Here is an 18,902-nt window from a genome sequence, read left to right as displayed (position 1 = left end):
CTACTTGCTTGTTTCATTTAATTTTTTTTCTCTCATATCTCTTTGGTTTTTTTTTTTTATCGTTTTTGTTTTATAGCTCTTAAGATAATTATAAATAATTATGTATACGCGGTATCAGATTATACATATATATATAATATACTTACTATATCTACAATATGTGACTATGTGTAATAATATCAGACGGTCGTTTCTCGAAAAATTTTCACCGGAGAATCAGCGTGCTTAATGTGTATGTATCTCGTTATTGTTGCTGTACCATCGTTGTAAACTTCTTGGGGACTCGTTATACTCGGTGGTCTCGACCTTAACTTTTCTTCGACGTGATTTATAACATCGGTAGACGTAGAATCTGCGCGACAAAACATCAACTTTTTTAAAATCAAACAATCGACAGGACTCCAATATATCACACCTATGCCGAATTCATACATTGTTGCACGTCTTATATGTGCAATCGAATTGTAAATTTTATATACTATATAAGTTAATAACACCATAGATATAGATCAATATATCTATGATGACACGTGCGTTGTTGTATTTATAAAAATAAAATAAAATTACTTTGGCAAAAGCGCGTAGGTATAAAATAAAAATCGGAAAGGATTATAATATGATTATAATAATAACAACAACAACAACAACAATAATGATAATGATAATGATAACAGCATCGACAATAACAACAGTAAAACAAACATGCGCTGCAAGATTATTTTGATTATCATAAACTGCAAAAAAAGAGAAGAAAATATAGTCAAAAGAAAACATATATAGTGTAATGAAAATCAAATAATATAAAAAAAGAAATAATTACCTGTATAAAGTAAGTATTGTTATAACGTAGTATTATGGAAAAGAAGAAAATAATAGTAATAATAATAATAATAACAGTATTAAAAAATCATACCAATGTATATTATTATTAGTAGGGATATAAATGTGTATGTGAATAAAAAACGCACACGTAAAACGAAGAAATTATGAGAAGAATAATTCGAAAACTAATTGAATAAGAATCCATAAATTTCATTGAATGATGAATTTAAAGATAAGGAGAACAGATTTTTCAACTGATATTGTTATAAAGTAGCGTAAAACTCCGAAAACACATATTGAAGAATTTTTATTATATTATAGGCACACTAGCGACGAGTAATAAATTGTGCTATATACATACAGTGTATGTATAATTGTGGTTGTACGATGAAAATATATCGGGAGGAAAATAATAAAAGTAATAAGGTGCGAATAATAAAGCAACCTTGATAAATAACTATCAAAAAATAATAGTTTATATTTACAAAAAAAGAATAATAATGATAATATTCAATACAATATCATCTATTTACACATTACTGATTTATCCGTAATCAAGCTGTTTTCTAGGTATGATACATAACTACCAATATCGTATAACAACTATCAATGACTAATTGCAATGTTAAAATCGCTACACAGTTACTATACAAATGTATAGTACATACATATACAATAAAACACCGGATCATTGAATACTCTAAAAATTAATATGGCAAAACATAATTTAGCTAAATTTACACCTATAATAATACATCTTTTTCCTTGACCTCTGATCTAGTGAACTACAGTTTGATACTTGGGTCATTTTAATTATTGATTTGTAATCGTCAAGCTAAAAAAAGGTCTTACGCTCCCCCTTTGAGTCGAAATCGCCCAATTGTTTTAAAAATACGGTCCATTAGAACTCAGATTCTAGAAAATCCAACAATTTCTCAGGTCATATTCATCTGAAGAAATAATCATACCGATAAATTCTTGAGTCAAAAGAGAAAAATCTACTGCAAACCGCTAGGAATTAGCCCAAACATTTCGGTGGTCGCTTCTCTAACAGTTAGAAGTGCGAAGGGCATTGGATATTGTTTTTTTTCTCCGCCAAAAATACTGTACACTGTCACTTTTTTAATGTCCATTTTTGTTTGCCAATAAACTTGTATGTAACAATTATAATACGATAACAGGTGTTCGCTGCAACTGACAGTACGGTGACTGTCGTTGAGGCGAATGATAAACTAACTATAATACTCAGCGAAATCAGTACTTCTTTCACTACATCTATAATTTTTGTCTCGTAACGAAACCAGTTAGCCCGAGCACTCGAACCCATTGCACTACACGATAGAAAAAATATTCATGGAATGAAAAATATCATAGATCAAAGTACTCTGCCACTTCCGATATGTTTCTCATTCCAATAGCGAGTATAATATCCAAAATAGCTGTGATGAGAGTTTATTTCTGTAACGTTTTTGGGATCTCTCAGGACTATTTGATAACTTCCAGAAAAATCAAGGTACCTGATCGAACCTGACACCTTAACTTATTGTTAGTACGGCTTTTCTTTCACTGCAGTCCAAGAGATTCTGATTCTTTGCTATTTTAGTAACTTGTAGCTTAAAATTATAATTTGGCTTCGACTTAGAATTGATTGTTGATAGTAATAAAATTTACATAAGCGAGGGTGCGATAGTGTATGTCTTTGATTGAAATGAAAATAGGTTATTTGTGCGCTTCAAAGATTCAAAGCAGAAAAAATGAGAAAAAAAGAATGTCGAGTACAAACTATTTATCTCGTCACACTCAATCTATTACAATGCATGATTATTAGAAACGTTGGCAGTTTAATCCAAATACCAGGATGCCATTGAGCTCTGTGCAGCTCTTTAAAATCAACGTAATATTTCTTTAAAATTAATCACAGTCAACATAGCAACTGAATTTTATAATCTATGCAATAGTTGCAGATTATATACAAAGTATAATGATGTGGATCATTGTTTATCCAGGCATAATACATCGAACAAGGTGTCTCCTTCATATCACTATACTCGGATTCAATTTAATTATTGTATTAAAATGAATCACCTCACTAACAGATACGTATACGAATATTTTCTGATTCGAGCATCGCTCCATGCCTCCAAAGAAGTTGACTTAATTCTCTCCACTTCATGCTTGGAATACTTATGGTCCAGCTACTTTCGTTAAAATAATATTTTTAGATAAATAACAGCGAATGTTGAAAAAATGAGATTCAGAACTGACACGATTGATAATAATGTTGCGCGAATAATTGTACGATCTAATAGTAGAAAAATAAATATAAATTTGAAATAACTTTTTTTTCGAAACAAGGTCTATTCAATTTCAGGATACCGTGCAACAGCATCTCTTGCACTTGCCTTTCTCTTTGGCAATATCATTTTTACACTTCTCAGTTACCCGATGTGCTGTTAATTTTAGTCTTACTTTACCGTCCTGACTCTGTGTTGAGTTACTTCGCGTCGTGTTCCTGGAACTCAAAATATCTTCGCGATTTTCTGGTTTCGATAAATCTACTTCATTCGATGATACTGCGTTACTAACGTACGTATTCAGGTTTTCATTTATCACATTAATATCACTACGCTGTGATTCAAAAATTTTTGGCGTTTCGCTGGTTTCACTTTTTATCTTATCTTCTACTTGACTTTTATCTAGATCCATTGTTTCTATTCCAATATTTGAATAATCATTCTCCTCCGTGATAGAATTACTACACTTGTAATCTTCATCCTTGTTTGAAGTCGTTGATTTTTGATCCACTTTTTTTTCTCCTGAATCACTGTTTGCTTCCATTGTCTGAGATTTCCCTTCCTTTCCAGACCTGAGAATCTCCAATTTTTCGTCCTCGAGTATGTATTGATTATTGTTGTCTTTGCACATAGATTTTGAGTCGAATGTGTCTTGCGCCTTTGGTGTCCCTACTGTTGAATAAGTTTTTTCTAATTTTGTAAAATTTGTATCCAAAGTGCTGGTAATACTGCAATCATCAAGTAAATACATCCCGGTTAACTTGTCGGGTACTTCTAATTCTGTAACCGAGACATAAATATTCTTCATGTCGAGGCCAGCATCTCCTCGCTCCTGAAATACGCTGCTGGTAATCTCGTTGGACTTTTCTAAACTCGAGGCTTCTCCGCTTACAGTTTTTGTTCTATTATCCGAATAACTGCTCAGCCTTGTTTCGGAGTAAGAGCAGCTTTGTCTGTCATCGTGAAGATGTACAGAACTTTCATTCGATTCAAAATTACTAGGATTAATTATGGCTATTCTGGGTATCACCATATCGGGTGGCACATCGTTCAGATTCATAGAATCGGAGCTAGAACAGGATCTGCGGGTTGAATTTGAGTGAAAAGAATCGTAACTCTGATGCCCTCTACCCTGGACCCATGCACGAGTCAGCAAATGCGATCTCTGCCAGGAAACATCGCTACTTCTTCGCTCCTTCTTGACTCCAGCAGATTTGGCGTCGTTTTCTAGGTCACATTCGCTCAAACTTTTTGTAATCTCAACATCGTCGTCTACTTCGAGTCTGGAGTCTCGACTCTTGCTCTGAACGATCAGCTCCAATTTCGACTTCAGCAATGCCGGTGACACTGCCATGTTCACTCGCTTAGAAGCACTTGAAACACGATGCGCAGGTTCGACATCCTCGTCGACTTCTTCGTTGATGTTATTCATTAAATCTATGTCCGGTACCTCGCCAGTAACAGCTAATACGCGAGGACTAGGACTATCCATGCTGTCCGGAGTGTATGGATCATGCTTAACAGGCGCAGCGTGCAAAAGATTAGCCGAGTGTTCGGTATGCACTGCTTTACTAAGGTAACTACGGCAATCAGGCAACAAAGACAACGTATCGACGAAACTGTCAGGCACTTGGAAGCAAAACTGCGGAGCGTTAGCCAAGCGGCAACAGTTTACTGTACCTGCGTCCGAAAGAAGTACAAGTCTCAGGTAGACCGGCTGAAAATTTGAAAAAAAAGACATGGACAATCATCCTATAGTTACAGTGCGTACACCATTATTGATAAATAGTGAATAATTTGTGGATTTTATTGTTAGGCGCTAGAGTCACGAGATTTTAAGTTTAGGCGCGTCAACTGGGTAACTTTGAAGGCATCATTTTCTCTGTCAATTAGCGTACGGACAACAGCCAGACTTCAAACTAGGGTGGTAAGCTACTTACTATCGCTATTCGAAACCACATGTAGTACGTGGCAGGGTTTCGTCTATAATCTTTTTAAAGCTATAATAGAGCCGATTTAAAATTTCAACAAGGCATCCGACGAAGTATGATGTAAAATATGAGACTTGTAAGGCTGTGAGTATGGTGCTACAGAATTATATTAAGAACTGTTGGAGCTTAGTTGAGAAAGACGGGGAAATAAGCAAATATTGAGAGTACTTAATCTCTCTGACATCGCGACGTACGACTCAAAGACATTCTGCTGAGAAACAATAGATCGTCAGAGAACTTCTCGTCAACTTTGGCGTCGAGGTGTGATGACATTATCTACATCAAAGAATGTTAATTACAAGTTTTGAAATTTTTTTGCCATACTTGACGTTGTGCTGCCTCGGTACAGGCGAGAATCGGATCCACCGAGGCTTAAAAATGTCTAATTCACGTCACTTTTTGTTTGAAATAGGATTTTCTCAACTGGCATTATCAAATAGGAGTGAATTCAAGATAACAGATTGTCAGGGAAGATATACTCAATACTCTGTCCTGATTTTTTACCCAATCTTGTCTCTAACATTATTGAAAACAAAATCAGTACGAGAATTTGAATTTTGGGATCTTGATAATTCTGTAGCAAAATTTCAGACGTAACAAAGACGGTCAAAAAATAAATAGATCAGCTACCGAGAAGTAGGCCCAATGACAATTCAACAGATTATATCCAAATAAAATAAACGAGATAACAAGCTAGTAAAACAGAAGTCAAGAAATTGGGGACAATGGTAAATCAGCAAGCCCTAAGATATGCCTGACTCTAAGTTTATGTTCACAGTGTATCAGTAACTGATATGAAGTGAGGAAGAAAACAAGAATGAAATAAGTAGCTATTAAATACAGAAAAATCGAATAAGGGGGACAGGGGAAAATAGACAGAGAAGTTTTAGATACCTTAGTATTTAGAGAGTCATTCGAAACTCCAGAAAAACAGGCTGCACCGTAATCAATGATTAATCAGAATCAGAGTCAGCATTAAGAAGTGAGTATAAATAATATCGACCATCATTTCAATATACCCAATACTTGAATGAACAAAAAATAAAAAAAATAAAAATCAGACAAACTACTGGTTTTCATCGATAGTTGAAGAATTTCATTCTTACCTTGTGATCGCCCATGCACGTAGTTGGACCGATAATGCCATATTCCACCGCACCAGATGTTGAAGTCTGGAGAGAAAAAATCATGACGGTAAATCAATTCACTTTTGTAGCTCTTACTGACGTCAACGTGTCGCGAATCATGCGTGGGTTATACTCCCGTTGATTGAAAAATTTTGAAATAATCTTCGATACTTACTTGATCAGCGATCGTTTTAGCGGTAGGACTCAGTAAGACCCTATCGCACCATGCTGGAACTCTAGTTTTCATATAGTTGCTACCTTCCTTAATGTTCTCCTCGAACGGGTAGCTGGGTGAAAAATTAATTGGGAACTCCAACAATCTTCCTTCAAAGTCTTCAAGCTCTCTATCGTACTCTCGAAGCTGTGTAAAAAGAGACGAGAAGAATTAGCCAGGTGATAACAAAACAGACGAGTCATAAAAAGCGATGAGTTTAACATATGTACCCATTCAGCACTATTATTCATGAACATGTGCTGGTGTTTAAAATGGGAAAATTCTTTCTTGCCCAAAGTGAGGATCAAATCATCGTCTGTGTTATGGAATTGCAGCTTCGAAAAGTTGTTTTGATTTGGCAGTTTACTCTCTTGAGTGTCTTCTGTAAGTTTCTGAAAATGAAATTTCAAATGTTAGTTGTTCAATGTAATTTGTTACTTTTTTCTCATCCTTTCTGATCTGGTCTCACCTTTATGACACCGGCGGTGTCCGTCCTAAAGTTAAAATCTCCAAATAGGAAGTAGGGGACGTTCGCATACTGATCGTTGTGAAATCGATCCAGTGTGTGCTCCAAGGCTCTTCTCCGCGTTTTACTGTATACTGAAGGAAACTAGAGAACAGATATTCAAAATTTTTATTTACGACCAACTTCGTCGGCAAGTAATGTAGGTAAAAAGAGATCTACCGTTTCCATCGCAACCAAATTGCTGGCATCGTGAAACAAGTGAATGTTTATGAGATCAAAAACTGTTCCACTGATGCTCCACCGAGTCCGTAGAAAGCCTTTCCTCGACCATTTGCACTCCGGAAAAAAGTCCTGTGGAAACTTTGCTTTTTCTTTGGTAGTTACTGCCTCTATGTTTCCGGAATGAACCTCCTTTCCGCTCACGGGTACAAAACTGGATTCTGCAATTCACGAGGCAAACTAGATACAGAACTATCGCCACAAATATACCACTATGGCAATTCAAATTACCCTTGAAGTCCCATAAAAGTACGTCTTTCAACGACTCGTGCACAAAATAAAAATTTCCCAAAGCGGTGAAGTGTTCAGCCGATGAGAAGTCTTCATCCAGAAAAACCCTCACTTTATCAAACAGCCTTAATTCCTCCGAGGACATCAACAGCCTAGTAAAAACATAGTCATTATGAGAGCTTCATTCGCATAAGAGAATCATTGTTAGCAATGTTATCTGGTATAATTTTATCCTTTGTCGAGTTCTATTTCATTGTGGAATAAACGGATTCTTATCTGTTTTCATCTGTTCCCATATTCAACTGTTTTAGTTACTAAAAAAAAAAAAGAATGTGGAATCTAGCGCGTTAATAATTAAACTCATGCTGATGAGTACGATATTAATTTTAAAATGAAACTGCTTACTTCCACATCAACATTGTCTGAGGGTTCAAGGTTCAGAGTATTTAATTGAATTACCAGACTCTGGCGCACCACTTGAAGCCTTAGAAAAGGGTTGAGAGAATTTAAACCTCACATTAATAACGCTACTAGATATACTTGTACCATGCGTTTCAGGTCAAGTAAGTATACGCGGCGAGGAAGATAGTGTTTTCTTTCTTGAAAAAGAAAAGGAAAAATACTTATAATTTATATGAAACAAGCATTTTCCTAGATAAATGGGTACAAAAGGTTTCTGTTTGAAACTTGGGGTACTTACCTAACAAAATACTCAACGTGCCTCATGCTCTGCTCGTAGTTTTTTCCACCAACTTCTTGGCAGTGAAGCGCTATGAACTTGGGATCTAAACGGGCTATTGTCTACATAAAATGGACAAAAAGTAACCAACATTACCAAAGGATTAAAAGCCATTTCTCAACGCATTCAGCCACAGGGTTGCAGAAGCCTTGAATTCAAATTTATAAAAATTCATCTCTGAAAAATCTAAGATATCTAAGAGAGGTAAAACGATACAAGTTTTCGGACAAAATATAAAATTCATCTAAGAGTACAATTGTAAAATAATTTCGGTACTTGGTTGTGAGAAATTCCAATTTCAATGGTTATCAAGAATTATTTTCGTTTTTCTAATATCAAGGACCTTTTCGATAGCTGAAATTTTATCGCAACCCTGATTAGCCATTCGATAAGGAATACAAAAATCTTACTCACAGCTAGAAATTCTTCCGTCCATATATTCAGCATGACACCGGGCTGAAAAATAGAAATGAAATTGAAAGAAACATAATTACCTATGAAAGAGATAAATGTTTACGACATGGAGCATTAGTTTTTGGTAATGTAAGATTCGCTTGGATCACGGAAAAACTTCCAATTAAAATTGAGCCAAAAACGAATTGTTATCCGTTCAATTTTATCTGCTAAATTTCCGGCACTTGAATCCGGCTTCCTGTTTAGTCGACCATCATAAAAAAAAAGTAGATAAGGGTAGATTCGATATCGTGACGAATGAAAACAAATATCACGTGTACGTGAAGCATGTACAGACGAAGTTTTCTTGACGAAATATCGAATAGATTAAGCTCAATTCGAATGTGGATTTTTCATACCTCTTCGAATATACTGCCAACGTTGGCTGTGATCAAAAGAACCGGAACATAACCTGCCATCTCGGATTTTTTGAATATCTCTGGCGGAAGAAGAATAACGAAGATCAAAAATGTGTTCACTTAACAAAAATTAGAAACAAAGACTCAAAAATTCAAGGGGAGCATTCCACCTCGCTTACTTTTGTTTGCTTTCTACACATTTATTTAATCATTTTTCACTTTGTCGAGAGTTCTTTTTCATTTAATTTTCACACCATTCAATTGGGGCTCTGCAGGATTCACCTTAAAATTAGATATTTGTTTATCTGTTCTTAATTTTTTCTAAAACATTGACTATTGTCACACTTAAAGAAGGACAGCACAACCGAAGAACTTAAAAACAACACTTATTCAGATTTTATAACGGGGCGAAATACAACCCCGTTGTTTGGGTATTTAAAGAATTGGGGTAGCCGCTCGAAATTTCATTTCTTCATTATTGTTTATTTAGTTTCAACTTTCAACTTCAACCCCCGTGGTGAAATATGGCGGCAGTGGAAGTGGCAAACACACCGATCTTCACTGGGAACTAAACGCGTACTACAATTACACATTATTAATTAAATAATGCAAGTTGTTGGCGGACGGGAAGAGCTTCGGTGGCTGCTATGTGTGGTAAATATATCCCTCTATACCGCTATCGTACGTACGTGTCTGAAGACCACGCCTACAAAAGACGTCAATAGGTTGTGGGAAGCGGCGGAGAGGCCTGCGCAAATTATGCGCGAACTCAAGCAACGCCCATAACCCATTCGACGTAAATCACGAACATCGTTGACGAAAATTCTGCGTTGGATATTTTAATTCAGAATGGAATCCGAAGCAACGGTCCTCCCTCGGAACATTTGAACGAATGAAAATCAACGGACAGCCAACGGCGAGGGTTTGTTTTCGCCAAATTATTGCTAAAAAAATGTTACGAAAGGCCTAAAAATATCCGAGTTACGTCGATCCCGGTGTGTCCCCAACATAAACGTGAATTCCGTTCAAGTTTCTACTTTCTGCTATACGGAACTTGAAGCACGCGCGCGCGTGGACATCTGTCGTCTGCTCGACTGTCACTTCAATCCTCATTAAGAATGATTCAGTCGTGAGAAAGTGTATTCGAGATTATTTTACGGAATGGGTGAATCGAAAATTTTCTGACATCTTGCCACGTTGGATAAGGGATTGAATCCTCATCGATTCCACAGCAAGAGTGAGTCCCGTTCATTCACTGTTATTTGAAATTGAATATTTTCGTTCCGGCGAATTGGCCGCTGCATACCAACACGTTGTTTCTTTTTTTATCATCGTAATCCAAATGTGTCGTATGCGTAAATTACGACAAATTTTCCGCATTCCCAAAGTTGAAAGAAATCGCGTAACCGCGTTCTATCGACTGTCCAATTACAGCTTCGAATTCTTTGCACCGATATGCACTACACCACCATTTACAGTCCTTGCTACTATTTGGAGATTGATTAATTTATCTCATTACCGTCCTACGAACTTCTCACTAATGACCAGATTCAACATCCAAGAGTGTGATGTTATTTATTTACACCAATTTTTACAACACCTGACTTCTTGTCACCATTGGTGCTGCGAAGCTAATGATTAAAAACTATATTTCCATTTCTGTTATAACTTACTTATCTTGAGCCTTGGCAATTGTGGCAATTGGCTGTGGTTAGTGCTGTCGCGGAAATGAACTGAAATAAATTACGGCATGATAGCTGACCACGACCCGTGACTGATATAACGTCGTGTGACGTTATTACCCACTTTCCGGTTCAATTAATTGTCAGCAAAAATAAACACGAGTTTACGATGTGACGCGAAAGAAGCACAGAAATACTCGGGTAATATCATACACCTCTGCTCCTCGGTACGCTTACATCTTGTTTACATACCAGTCGAAAAAAAATATATGCTCATACACATGTGCTGCTTATCAATTTCACCAAATTCAAGGTTCGCACATAACTGTGATTATGAAGAATACAAATCGGTTTTTCATTTTCCAGATTCGTACAACATTTGCTCATCATTCATTCCCATCTATCACCTGTACAATTTCGTTGTTTGCAGAAAAGAATAATTCAATAATCTGTGAAAATCGGATCCTGTTCTGAGACGAATACAGAATGAATAATCTTCACATTTTCTTTGCGTCAATCGCATTGATGGTAACTTTGGTAACTGCGGAAGACATAGAAAGCTCCAAGCTATTCATTCTTCCAATAACTCCGGAATCATTCAACTGGGGCATCGATGGTGAATAATGTTATTGCTTGATTTTAATTTTCTTCACTTTACATACAACTACACCGCTGAAACCGTAGTGTTCATCCATTCTTCTAAATTGAACAAAACCTATCAACCCTCACTGCTATTTATCAATTTATATAATATTAATTAGAAAGTTAGGAATGAGATTTGAAATGAATAATTTCAGGGAAATACGATCAATTCATTTATCAACCGTCGTTGTTGAACTCTCCAGATCTACCACCTTGGATTCATTATACGTACAGTGAGATAAATCACAATGGTTTCTTGTACGGGGTTGCACCACCCGACCAAGCAGACTTTCAGGTAAATTCCATCGGTCATAATTATACGTATAGGAGCCATACGACTAGTTGAAAATTGTCCATTGATTGATCTGCCACTTGAAAAACCTGTGTTTCAGCTCGAAGTTATTGGACTGAATAAGTTCACCTACGAAACAAGGTATAGGATCATGGATATGAACGTCAAGAAGAAGAAGAACCCAGCTAAGAATGAAGTGGAATTGAAAATTGATAACTTAAACGTCGACGACATGTTCAATAGCAATCGCACCCAGAAGCTTTTGGACATTTTTAAGTATGAACAGAGATAATTTTTCAGTTATTCGTAGGTTCTAAGATCGGTAGACCACGATGTGAAACCACTCGCAAACCTCATTAGCTCACATTTTTTGGATTTATACTAACAGAAATGAATTATGGAAAGATGCTTCGGACCTTTACTTCACGTTTTTGGCATCTGCTATCGAAATGGGAGCTCGACTTCCTCTAAGACCAGGAGAAGCTGAGGGGTAAGTTACCGATTTCATTGATTCAGAATGTGAAATCCGCTGTATTTCATTCTTATTGGATTATTTACGCGTTCAATAATTCAATTTCTAGATTCTGATAACATTATCACCCCTGTAACGCGACACAATTATTTAGCGGTCTCTGCTATCGGCGATATATTTTTTATTAACAAGTTAAACCAGTGGCAAAGATTAGCTACCGCATTACGCATTTCCTTCATCATTATTCTGGTTTTTAATTATTTCCTGTCAGACTAATCTTTATTAGTAGATTTCGGCGATTCATTATTCTGATTCTCACTGAATCACTATTTGCCTTCAATTTCCTGAATGGATGATAACTTTTCCAAGGAACCTTCGCCGTGCTATAAATCACCATTTTCCAATTTTAGAGTCGTTCTGAGACTGGGTAGCTCTGCATCATTCTCAATGGATATGCACGCGCTCCAAGAAGAGGTGAAACCGTTAAAAAAACTGCCCAACTGCCCTCGAGATTTCAAACGAACCTCCGTGGAGAGATTGTTCAGATCCGAGGGATTCCATTTAGATTGGTGCCGCTTCATATTGGTTTGTTCACACATTCACTAAATCTAGCATCGAGTAATTTGGGATAAAATCAGAGCATCTATGTCTGTGATTCTCTGAGTTTTTCCAAAGTTTAAAATTTGGGCCACACGAGTCTCCGGTACCTCTGTTGAACAAGAATGGCTCTGAAATGACTCGACCAGTTTTGCTTCGATCGAATGATATCTTCTTTGCCATCGATTTGCATGTAACATTTTCCATCTTAATAACCCCATTTCCAGATCGAGGAGGATCACAGCCTGCATCAGGAAAGTGCGAGGCGTGACCCCAATATGAATGTTATTGGGTTACCGTCCTCAGGAATTTCTGGTCACACCGAATGGCGATGGGCAAGACCGACAAAGGCTGGAACACCGATCCGAAGTTACTTCAAAGAGATGGTGATTACGGTCCTCATACCTGCCGCAATACTGTTCATTCTAGTCAGTTTTTTGTCAGCGACACTTTGCTTGCATCATGAAAAAGCGTGAGTATCCAAAATTCTACCATGGATATGATTATTATTTCGGGCGTTCAGAATCATTGGAGCGTTCCCCAGTTCGAGGTGTATTAGATACAAATTTCCTATTGGACGGGGACTTTCTACGACGTATAGATAAATATTGGACTTCCATTCATCCGTTGGATCACTCATTCATTCATTCATAACGTCTAGACACCTGTAGGCCAATCGAATTCCAGTTAATTAGGTACCCTGGTACCCCTGTCTGAGGTGCGGGTTTCAAATTCAAATGAACACTGACGTAAGTCACGTGTCTCAATGTATTTGTACAGCAGAACCCGAGTGAAAAGAATGGAAAAAAAAAAAAAAAACTACAGCGACATATGTGTATTTACGCGACGAGAAGCACGTAGTCAAATGACTGAATTTATGCGTGTCACGATACTACGCCACCACCATCGTAATGGACCGAAAACACGGTAATCCCTTCGTACCCGGTGAAAGAAAAAGTTATATAGATATACTTTTACGTGTCCCACGGCCTATGCGTGAACGTGAATCATCAGTTTCCTCGAAACGTGAATCTTTTCGAATTACCCCACATCGTGTGATTCGTTCGAATTAATTAAATGACGATTCGGTAATCGCCATGACGTCACATCTTCATCGATTCGTATAATCGGTAAAAAGTCCATACGATGTTCACATCGCATGCGGATATGTGGAAACGCACCGTTACGAACGTTCTTTTGGTGGTGAAAAAAATCTCTCCAGAACAAGTTGGGGTCTATTTTTCCCGCCGTCCAATTATTATCGTTGCTCTAAATATATCTCGTTAAAAAAAGAAATTCATATTGCGTGCTGCACGCATAATAGCATGCCCACATGTTGTGTGTGTATAGTGGTTTATGGTACGAAAGAGCGTCTAAAATTTTTCCCACAACTAATGACGCACGTGTGATAACAGTATACGCACGTACTTCGATATTCCGACGCAATTTATATTCATAATATGGATCGTTGCGATGCGGTTACAAGAACAAGAGATAATGGGTGGATATGAATAAAATCAAGTATACCTATATGTATACGTTCATGATCGTACTTTTTGAAATATAAACTCCATTTTTCTATCGTAAAAACAAGTTTTATTTATAGTATAGATATACCACCCATTATGCTTTATTGCAGCACGGTCGAATCTACGTAGAGTTATGTATATTACAATTATAATCGTCGTTCTTGAAAAAAACTGAAGAAAAAAAAGCACTTTGAAAAATATATTATTTCCACATTATAAATACGCGTCGTTCCGAGTGATCATCGGCCACGTCGCTATCGTTTAACAATTTTTTTCAACTTTTTATTTTTAATTGTCACGTTTGTACACACTATACATGTAGGACGTGTATACATATTCCGTTACTTTTCTAGTTTGTGTAATCATCTTCTCGCGTAGTATTATTTACACTTTTGACGTCACGAATACAGCGCGTCAAGAACGCGGCAAACGCGTCGTCATGACTTCGCGTATGTATACTATTATGTTACATACGTGTATTTCTCCGGTTATCACAGTCGCACGTGCAGTTTTGTTGCGCCATTTTTTTTTTTTTTTTTTTTTTTTCCCCTCGTCGTTGTTCCGGCTTTGACTGCCGATCAGATTCGCGTTTTTATTTTTGCATTTATGTCTGCGATAACTGAGGAAATCAACGAATAGAGGAGCCCGGAGATTGAAAAGAAGAATTTGGAGACTCGATTGATTTTGACGAATTACAGAGTCTTAAGTTTAAAACAAACTCAAGTAACTCATCAACCGCGAATCTATGATATCCGTAGCGGTGGAACGATAAACGATTCGAAAAAAGAGGAATCAAAAATACCGGAGATATCTAAAAATATGCCGTTCGGGTTGCGCGTTACAACCACAGGTATAAATTCACAATGAATTACCAGACATGAAAATTTTATTGCAGGATCCGCATTTTTGTTTTTTCAGAAATTTCATCGATGCTACCGTGGAATCTTATCGATTTCGTATTTGTAATTCAAGGGCTTAAAAAATGAATAAATCCTACCGTATACGAAATAGTGACAACGATGACTGTAAATATACAATTGGGAATTGTACTAAAAAACACGATGATAATTACAGCAGAGATTTTTCTAATTACGTACATCTGCAGTCGCGAGTTGCCGAAATATGCCGGGTATACTGACTAGAGCGAAGAGAATCGTTGAGATATTATAATAAATGATGAGTTAGTTCGGTTGGTTGGTCGTTCTTCGTCGCCTATTTTGTTCTCCGCTATTTATTCGCGTACATAGGTGTATAACTATACCTATGTATAGACCGTGTAGTACATATTCATAGTGTATAATAGCACGTTTCTCTGCCAAAAGATCTGCACCTATTTACGACCGCTTCTGAAACGCGAAAAACAAACCGAAAGAAAAAAATTAAGAAAAGAAAAAAAAAAAAAACTCTTGTTTACTCATCTCTGTTGACTAAACAAACACCGTTCCGTCCCATTTTTACACAGAACAAATAAATGTTCAGCCTCTTCCGTCTACGTCCACATTTATAAGTATGTAAAGTACACCTTTAAGTTATGTTTTTCTTTAATTATATAACCGCCAACGTAATCGTGTGCCCTAAATTGGAGAGGCGATGCAAAAAAGGGTAGAATTTCGATAATCGAAAGCGCTGACAGTTCGAATTTTTCCGCCTTATTTATCTCGATTGAGTCGGTTACTTTACATCAGACGCCGAAGAGTTTTCTATTCGTTTCATTCCTTTGAAATATTGTCATGTAGCTAGCTGTATCGTTCGACGTGCCATTATACTTTTTATTATTTTTATAGAACTGATCCGGAATCCCACGGATATTTCTACGAGTTATTTAACGTATGTGTCGATCGAAAACCGGGTGTAAGGTAAAGTTTTTTTTAAGTTCTCTTTTCGTTTTTATCAGTAATTTTATTTCGTCCGTTTATAACAATGCTTATTTTTTCATAACTTGCTACCTACCGTATTGTGATATTAACAAAGGTTTTGTTTATTTGCCGCAGATTTGTGACAACTTTCTTCCTTTTTTGTTGAATTTCTTTCGTGATGGTAATACATAGAACGACGATTAGCCGATTGTGAGCTTTTCGAATTGGATGACTCGTCTTCGATGATGGCTTCTAACAACCGTAAGCTATGAATTATGAATCAACGGTTTGTTGCAAAATATAATAGACCCAGCAGTTCGTGTGTTGATATTAATTTTTGTTTTACTCTGTACTGTTTGTTGTACTCTGTATCGACCGTAGAAAACTTACCATTCATAACGTGTCTTACCGACCTGGTAAGAATTTAGATTAAAATTTGTCGCTGCCTTCTTTGTCGACTACTGTCGTCGGTAAAGGACAGTTCTACTATTTGGATCTTCAAAGTTTGAAGGCTTGAAAAGAGATTCATACACGTTGATGACGAACAATTACTCAAAGAATACTAGATTAGAAAGATGTTCGCTTATTTCAGTCCAAAACGAGAGCCAACACCAGTGGAGGGTCTTGGGAATGGTTCCGATGTTCAGATGGTCCAATATGCATCTTTACAAAAAGGAACGCTCAGGTCGCTCTCAGCTCAGCCCTCGAGCCCTGGAAACTCGTTGACGCGCAGTCCAAGGTATGAAAGAAACTAATTTAGATCCTGCGACTTTATTTGAAAAAATTAGACTCCGCTGAGGGGGTTTGTTTGCATCGGCTAATTACTTCTTGTAATTATTTTTTGATCGATATTCGAATATTCAACCTTCCTATGTTTGAATTCCTCTTTGACGTATGGAAAAGTTTTTACGCATTGGTTGGAGTACTTCCGTAATGGGGGTCAGAATCTCAAAGTTGAAAGTTCCAACTTTCAACTTAGAAGCATCTGAAACGCATTATTATCGAGGTACGTGGGCGGGCCGCGAGACCAGACCCGCTTGTGGGAACCGAGAAGAGCCTACACTAGTGTTCGTTTCATCCTAGGAATTCCGGCGTTTTCAACACGATCATAACGTGGGAGAAGTTTGGGTTCTACCAGTGGTTCCCAAATTGGAAACCTTTGTCTTTCCCTCCAGCCGCATTAAAATAAAACTTTAATGTTTCAGGTCTTTGACCGAAATTTGATCAGGGAAATTAAAAAATGACCAATTCTTTTCACAAGTACATATTTTAGATTTCTTTTTTTTACGCAGACAGAAAATTAGATACCCAGTAAAAAAGAATCGAAGAATATGGGCCAGGTTTCTTGGAAAGATAAAACGATCTCCAAAAATTTCCAAACATTCTTCCATCCGCAGTGCAATGTGATGATGCGGTCTGCATCTTCTTCGCAACTCCAGACCTTGAAAGTGTTGATTGAATTATTTTTCGCTACACTCATAGGTTACTACCGATGTTATGTACTTGGTAAAATAGAAACGACGCCTCATGTATCAGAATTCTGATATACGAAAAATTGTCCAAAAACCACCGAATCAGAGGAGATCAACTGTCAGATAATCAGGAGATACGCTTGCATAAATTACATCAGAGACTAGAGGATCCTTTGAAATATATGCGTCCTACGTGTAGGAGCCGGTTTTTTTTATAGCCCCCCCTGTGGTTAGCCCAGGCCCAAAGAGATCAAACAAAGGCGTGGTAGATGAGAATAAAAAAATAGCGTTTGTTAGGAAGAGAACTTTGGTCAAGAGAAAATTTATTTCAGACTGAAGATCAGTTGAATACTTCCTATCATTTCACTTTGCATGTTGCAGAACGTCTGTCGAACGATGTAATCCATACGTCCGACCCAATCCTCCACCTTACATGGGACCGAACAACTTGTGAGTATGAAACAAACAACTTGCGGAATCTAGAAAATTGAAATAATTTCCATCGACATTCGATTGATCAATTCTGTCCACAATTGGCTAACGCAGAGCTGGGAACCGTGCTGATTTCTGACTACACGAGGAGCCGGCGAAGACATGGTTTTGCTAAGAGAGGACCGAAGATTAGGACCTCCGGACAAATTGATTCGAACTCTCATTTTTTACATAGACCTCTGGTTACTCGTCAGACAATTCTGAAGTGATGTAAAATGGCTATGAAAAGAAATAAGATCAATCGATTCGAAAAACTTCATCCCCTTCGATCGATTCCACAACCATTCGAAACTGGCTCCAAGATTTGCCTGCTCCGAGGCAAGCGAAGCGATTTGATTGACGTGTATTGTGATCGTATGATCATGTAGCACTGTGGTATAGCGGTTAGAAATTAGATTACCATTTATCGTAACAGTCTTTTATAACTTAGGCATCACTAATTTTCGAGACCAGGACTTCAAAGCTTCGGATAGTGCCTGGAACCCTTTTCACCCATGCTTACAGAAGCTTTACATAATTTAAAGTATGTCAATATTTAATCATATCTACGTACATTGCTTTTTCACACCTCATGAGTGCAACCGCCTTTGGATCCTGTTGGAAAATGTCTTCATTTTTTAGCGGCCATTTATCACAGTACTTTGAGTATTTGAAGTATGTTCATAATGAGGGTAATTGTAACACAGCAGATTGTGACCTCGACACATGGGTCGAATACTTTGTAAGGTGAACTTAGAAAGTGATTGTCAATATTATACGTAAACGTGTGTGCATTAATCACTGTACTTTGTGCTAATAAAATGCATTACTAGTAAAGAGACCAATATTAGTTATACCCACACCGCATCACCTGTCCGAGAAACGATTTTCATCGGGCAGATCTATTTGAAAAT

At 37.1% G+C, this 18,902-nt stretch overlaps 2 protein-coding genes across 13 annotated transcripts; one reads left to right on the top strand and one right to left on the bottom strand.

Annotated features, from left to right (window-relative positions):
• Window positions 1-1,276: 1,276 nt before the first annotated feature.
• LOC105691935 lies at window positions 1,277-15,312 on the bottom strand. Of its 7 annotated transcripts, none has more exons than XM_048658763.1 (11): window positions 15,187-15,220; window positions 8,976-9,055; window positions 8,578-8,619; window positions 8,125-8,225; window positions 7,425-7,576; window positions 7,134-7,354; window positions 6,918-7,058; window positions 6,679-6,840; window positions 6,410-6,595; window positions 6,214-6,279; window positions 1,277-4,833 (listed from the first exon to the last, which is right to left on the bottom strand). In XM_048658763.1, exons 2-11 carry the CDS (start codon window positions 9,033-9,035, stop codon window positions 3,190-3,192), a joined length of 2,775 nt encoding a protein of 924 aa, XP_048514720.1. In that variant the 5' UTR covers window positions 9,036-9,055; window positions 15,187-15,220; the 3' UTR covers window positions 1,277-3,189. The 7 variants fall into 7 exon arrangements, with proteins under 7 accessions (XP_048514720.1, XP_048514721.1, XP_012266228.2 ...); XM_048658764.1 differs by lacking the exon at window positions 15,187-15,220 and adding an exon at window positions 10,649-10,667; XM_012410805.3 differs by lacking the exon at window positions 15,187-15,220 and adding an exon at window positions 9,155-9,297.
• LOC105692055 (epsilon-sarcoglycan) lies at window positions 9,493-18,825 on the top strand. 6 transcript variants are annotated; one of them, XM_048658785.1, is made up of 11 exons: window positions 9,493-9,629; window positions 11,088-11,273; window positions 11,455-11,594; window positions 11,692-11,867; window positions 11,980-12,081; window positions 12,474-12,648; window positions 12,888-13,132; window positions 15,974-16,045; window positions 16,638-16,784; window positions 17,899-17,967; window positions 18,064-18,825. In XM_048658785.1, exons 2-11 carry the CDS (start codon window positions 11,144-11,146, stop codon window positions 18,086-18,088), a joined length of 1,281 nt encoding a protein of 426 aa, XP_048514742.1. In that variant the 5' UTR covers window positions 9,493-9,629; window positions 11,088-11,143; the 3' UTR covers window positions 18,089-18,825. The 6 variants fall into 6 exon arrangements, 5 of the variants coding, with proteins under 5 accessions (XP_048514742.1, XP_048514741.1, XP_012266442.1 ...); XM_048658784.1 differs by lacking the exon at window positions 9,493-9,629 and adding an exon at window positions 9,729-9,897; XM_012411019.3 differs by lacking the exon at window positions 9,493-9,629 and adding an exon at window positions 9,822-10,212.
• Window positions 18,826-18,902: the final 77 nt, after the last annotated feature.

Source organism: Athalia rosae, chromosome 7, assembly GCF_917208135.1.
Source record: "Athalia rosae chromosome 7, iyAthRosa1.1, whole genome shotgun sequence".
Lineage (NCBI taxonomy): Eukaryota > Metazoa > Arthropoda > Insecta > Hymenoptera > Athaliidae > Athalia > Athalia rosae.
This window is presented reverse-complemented; position numbering and strand designations above follow the sequence as displayed.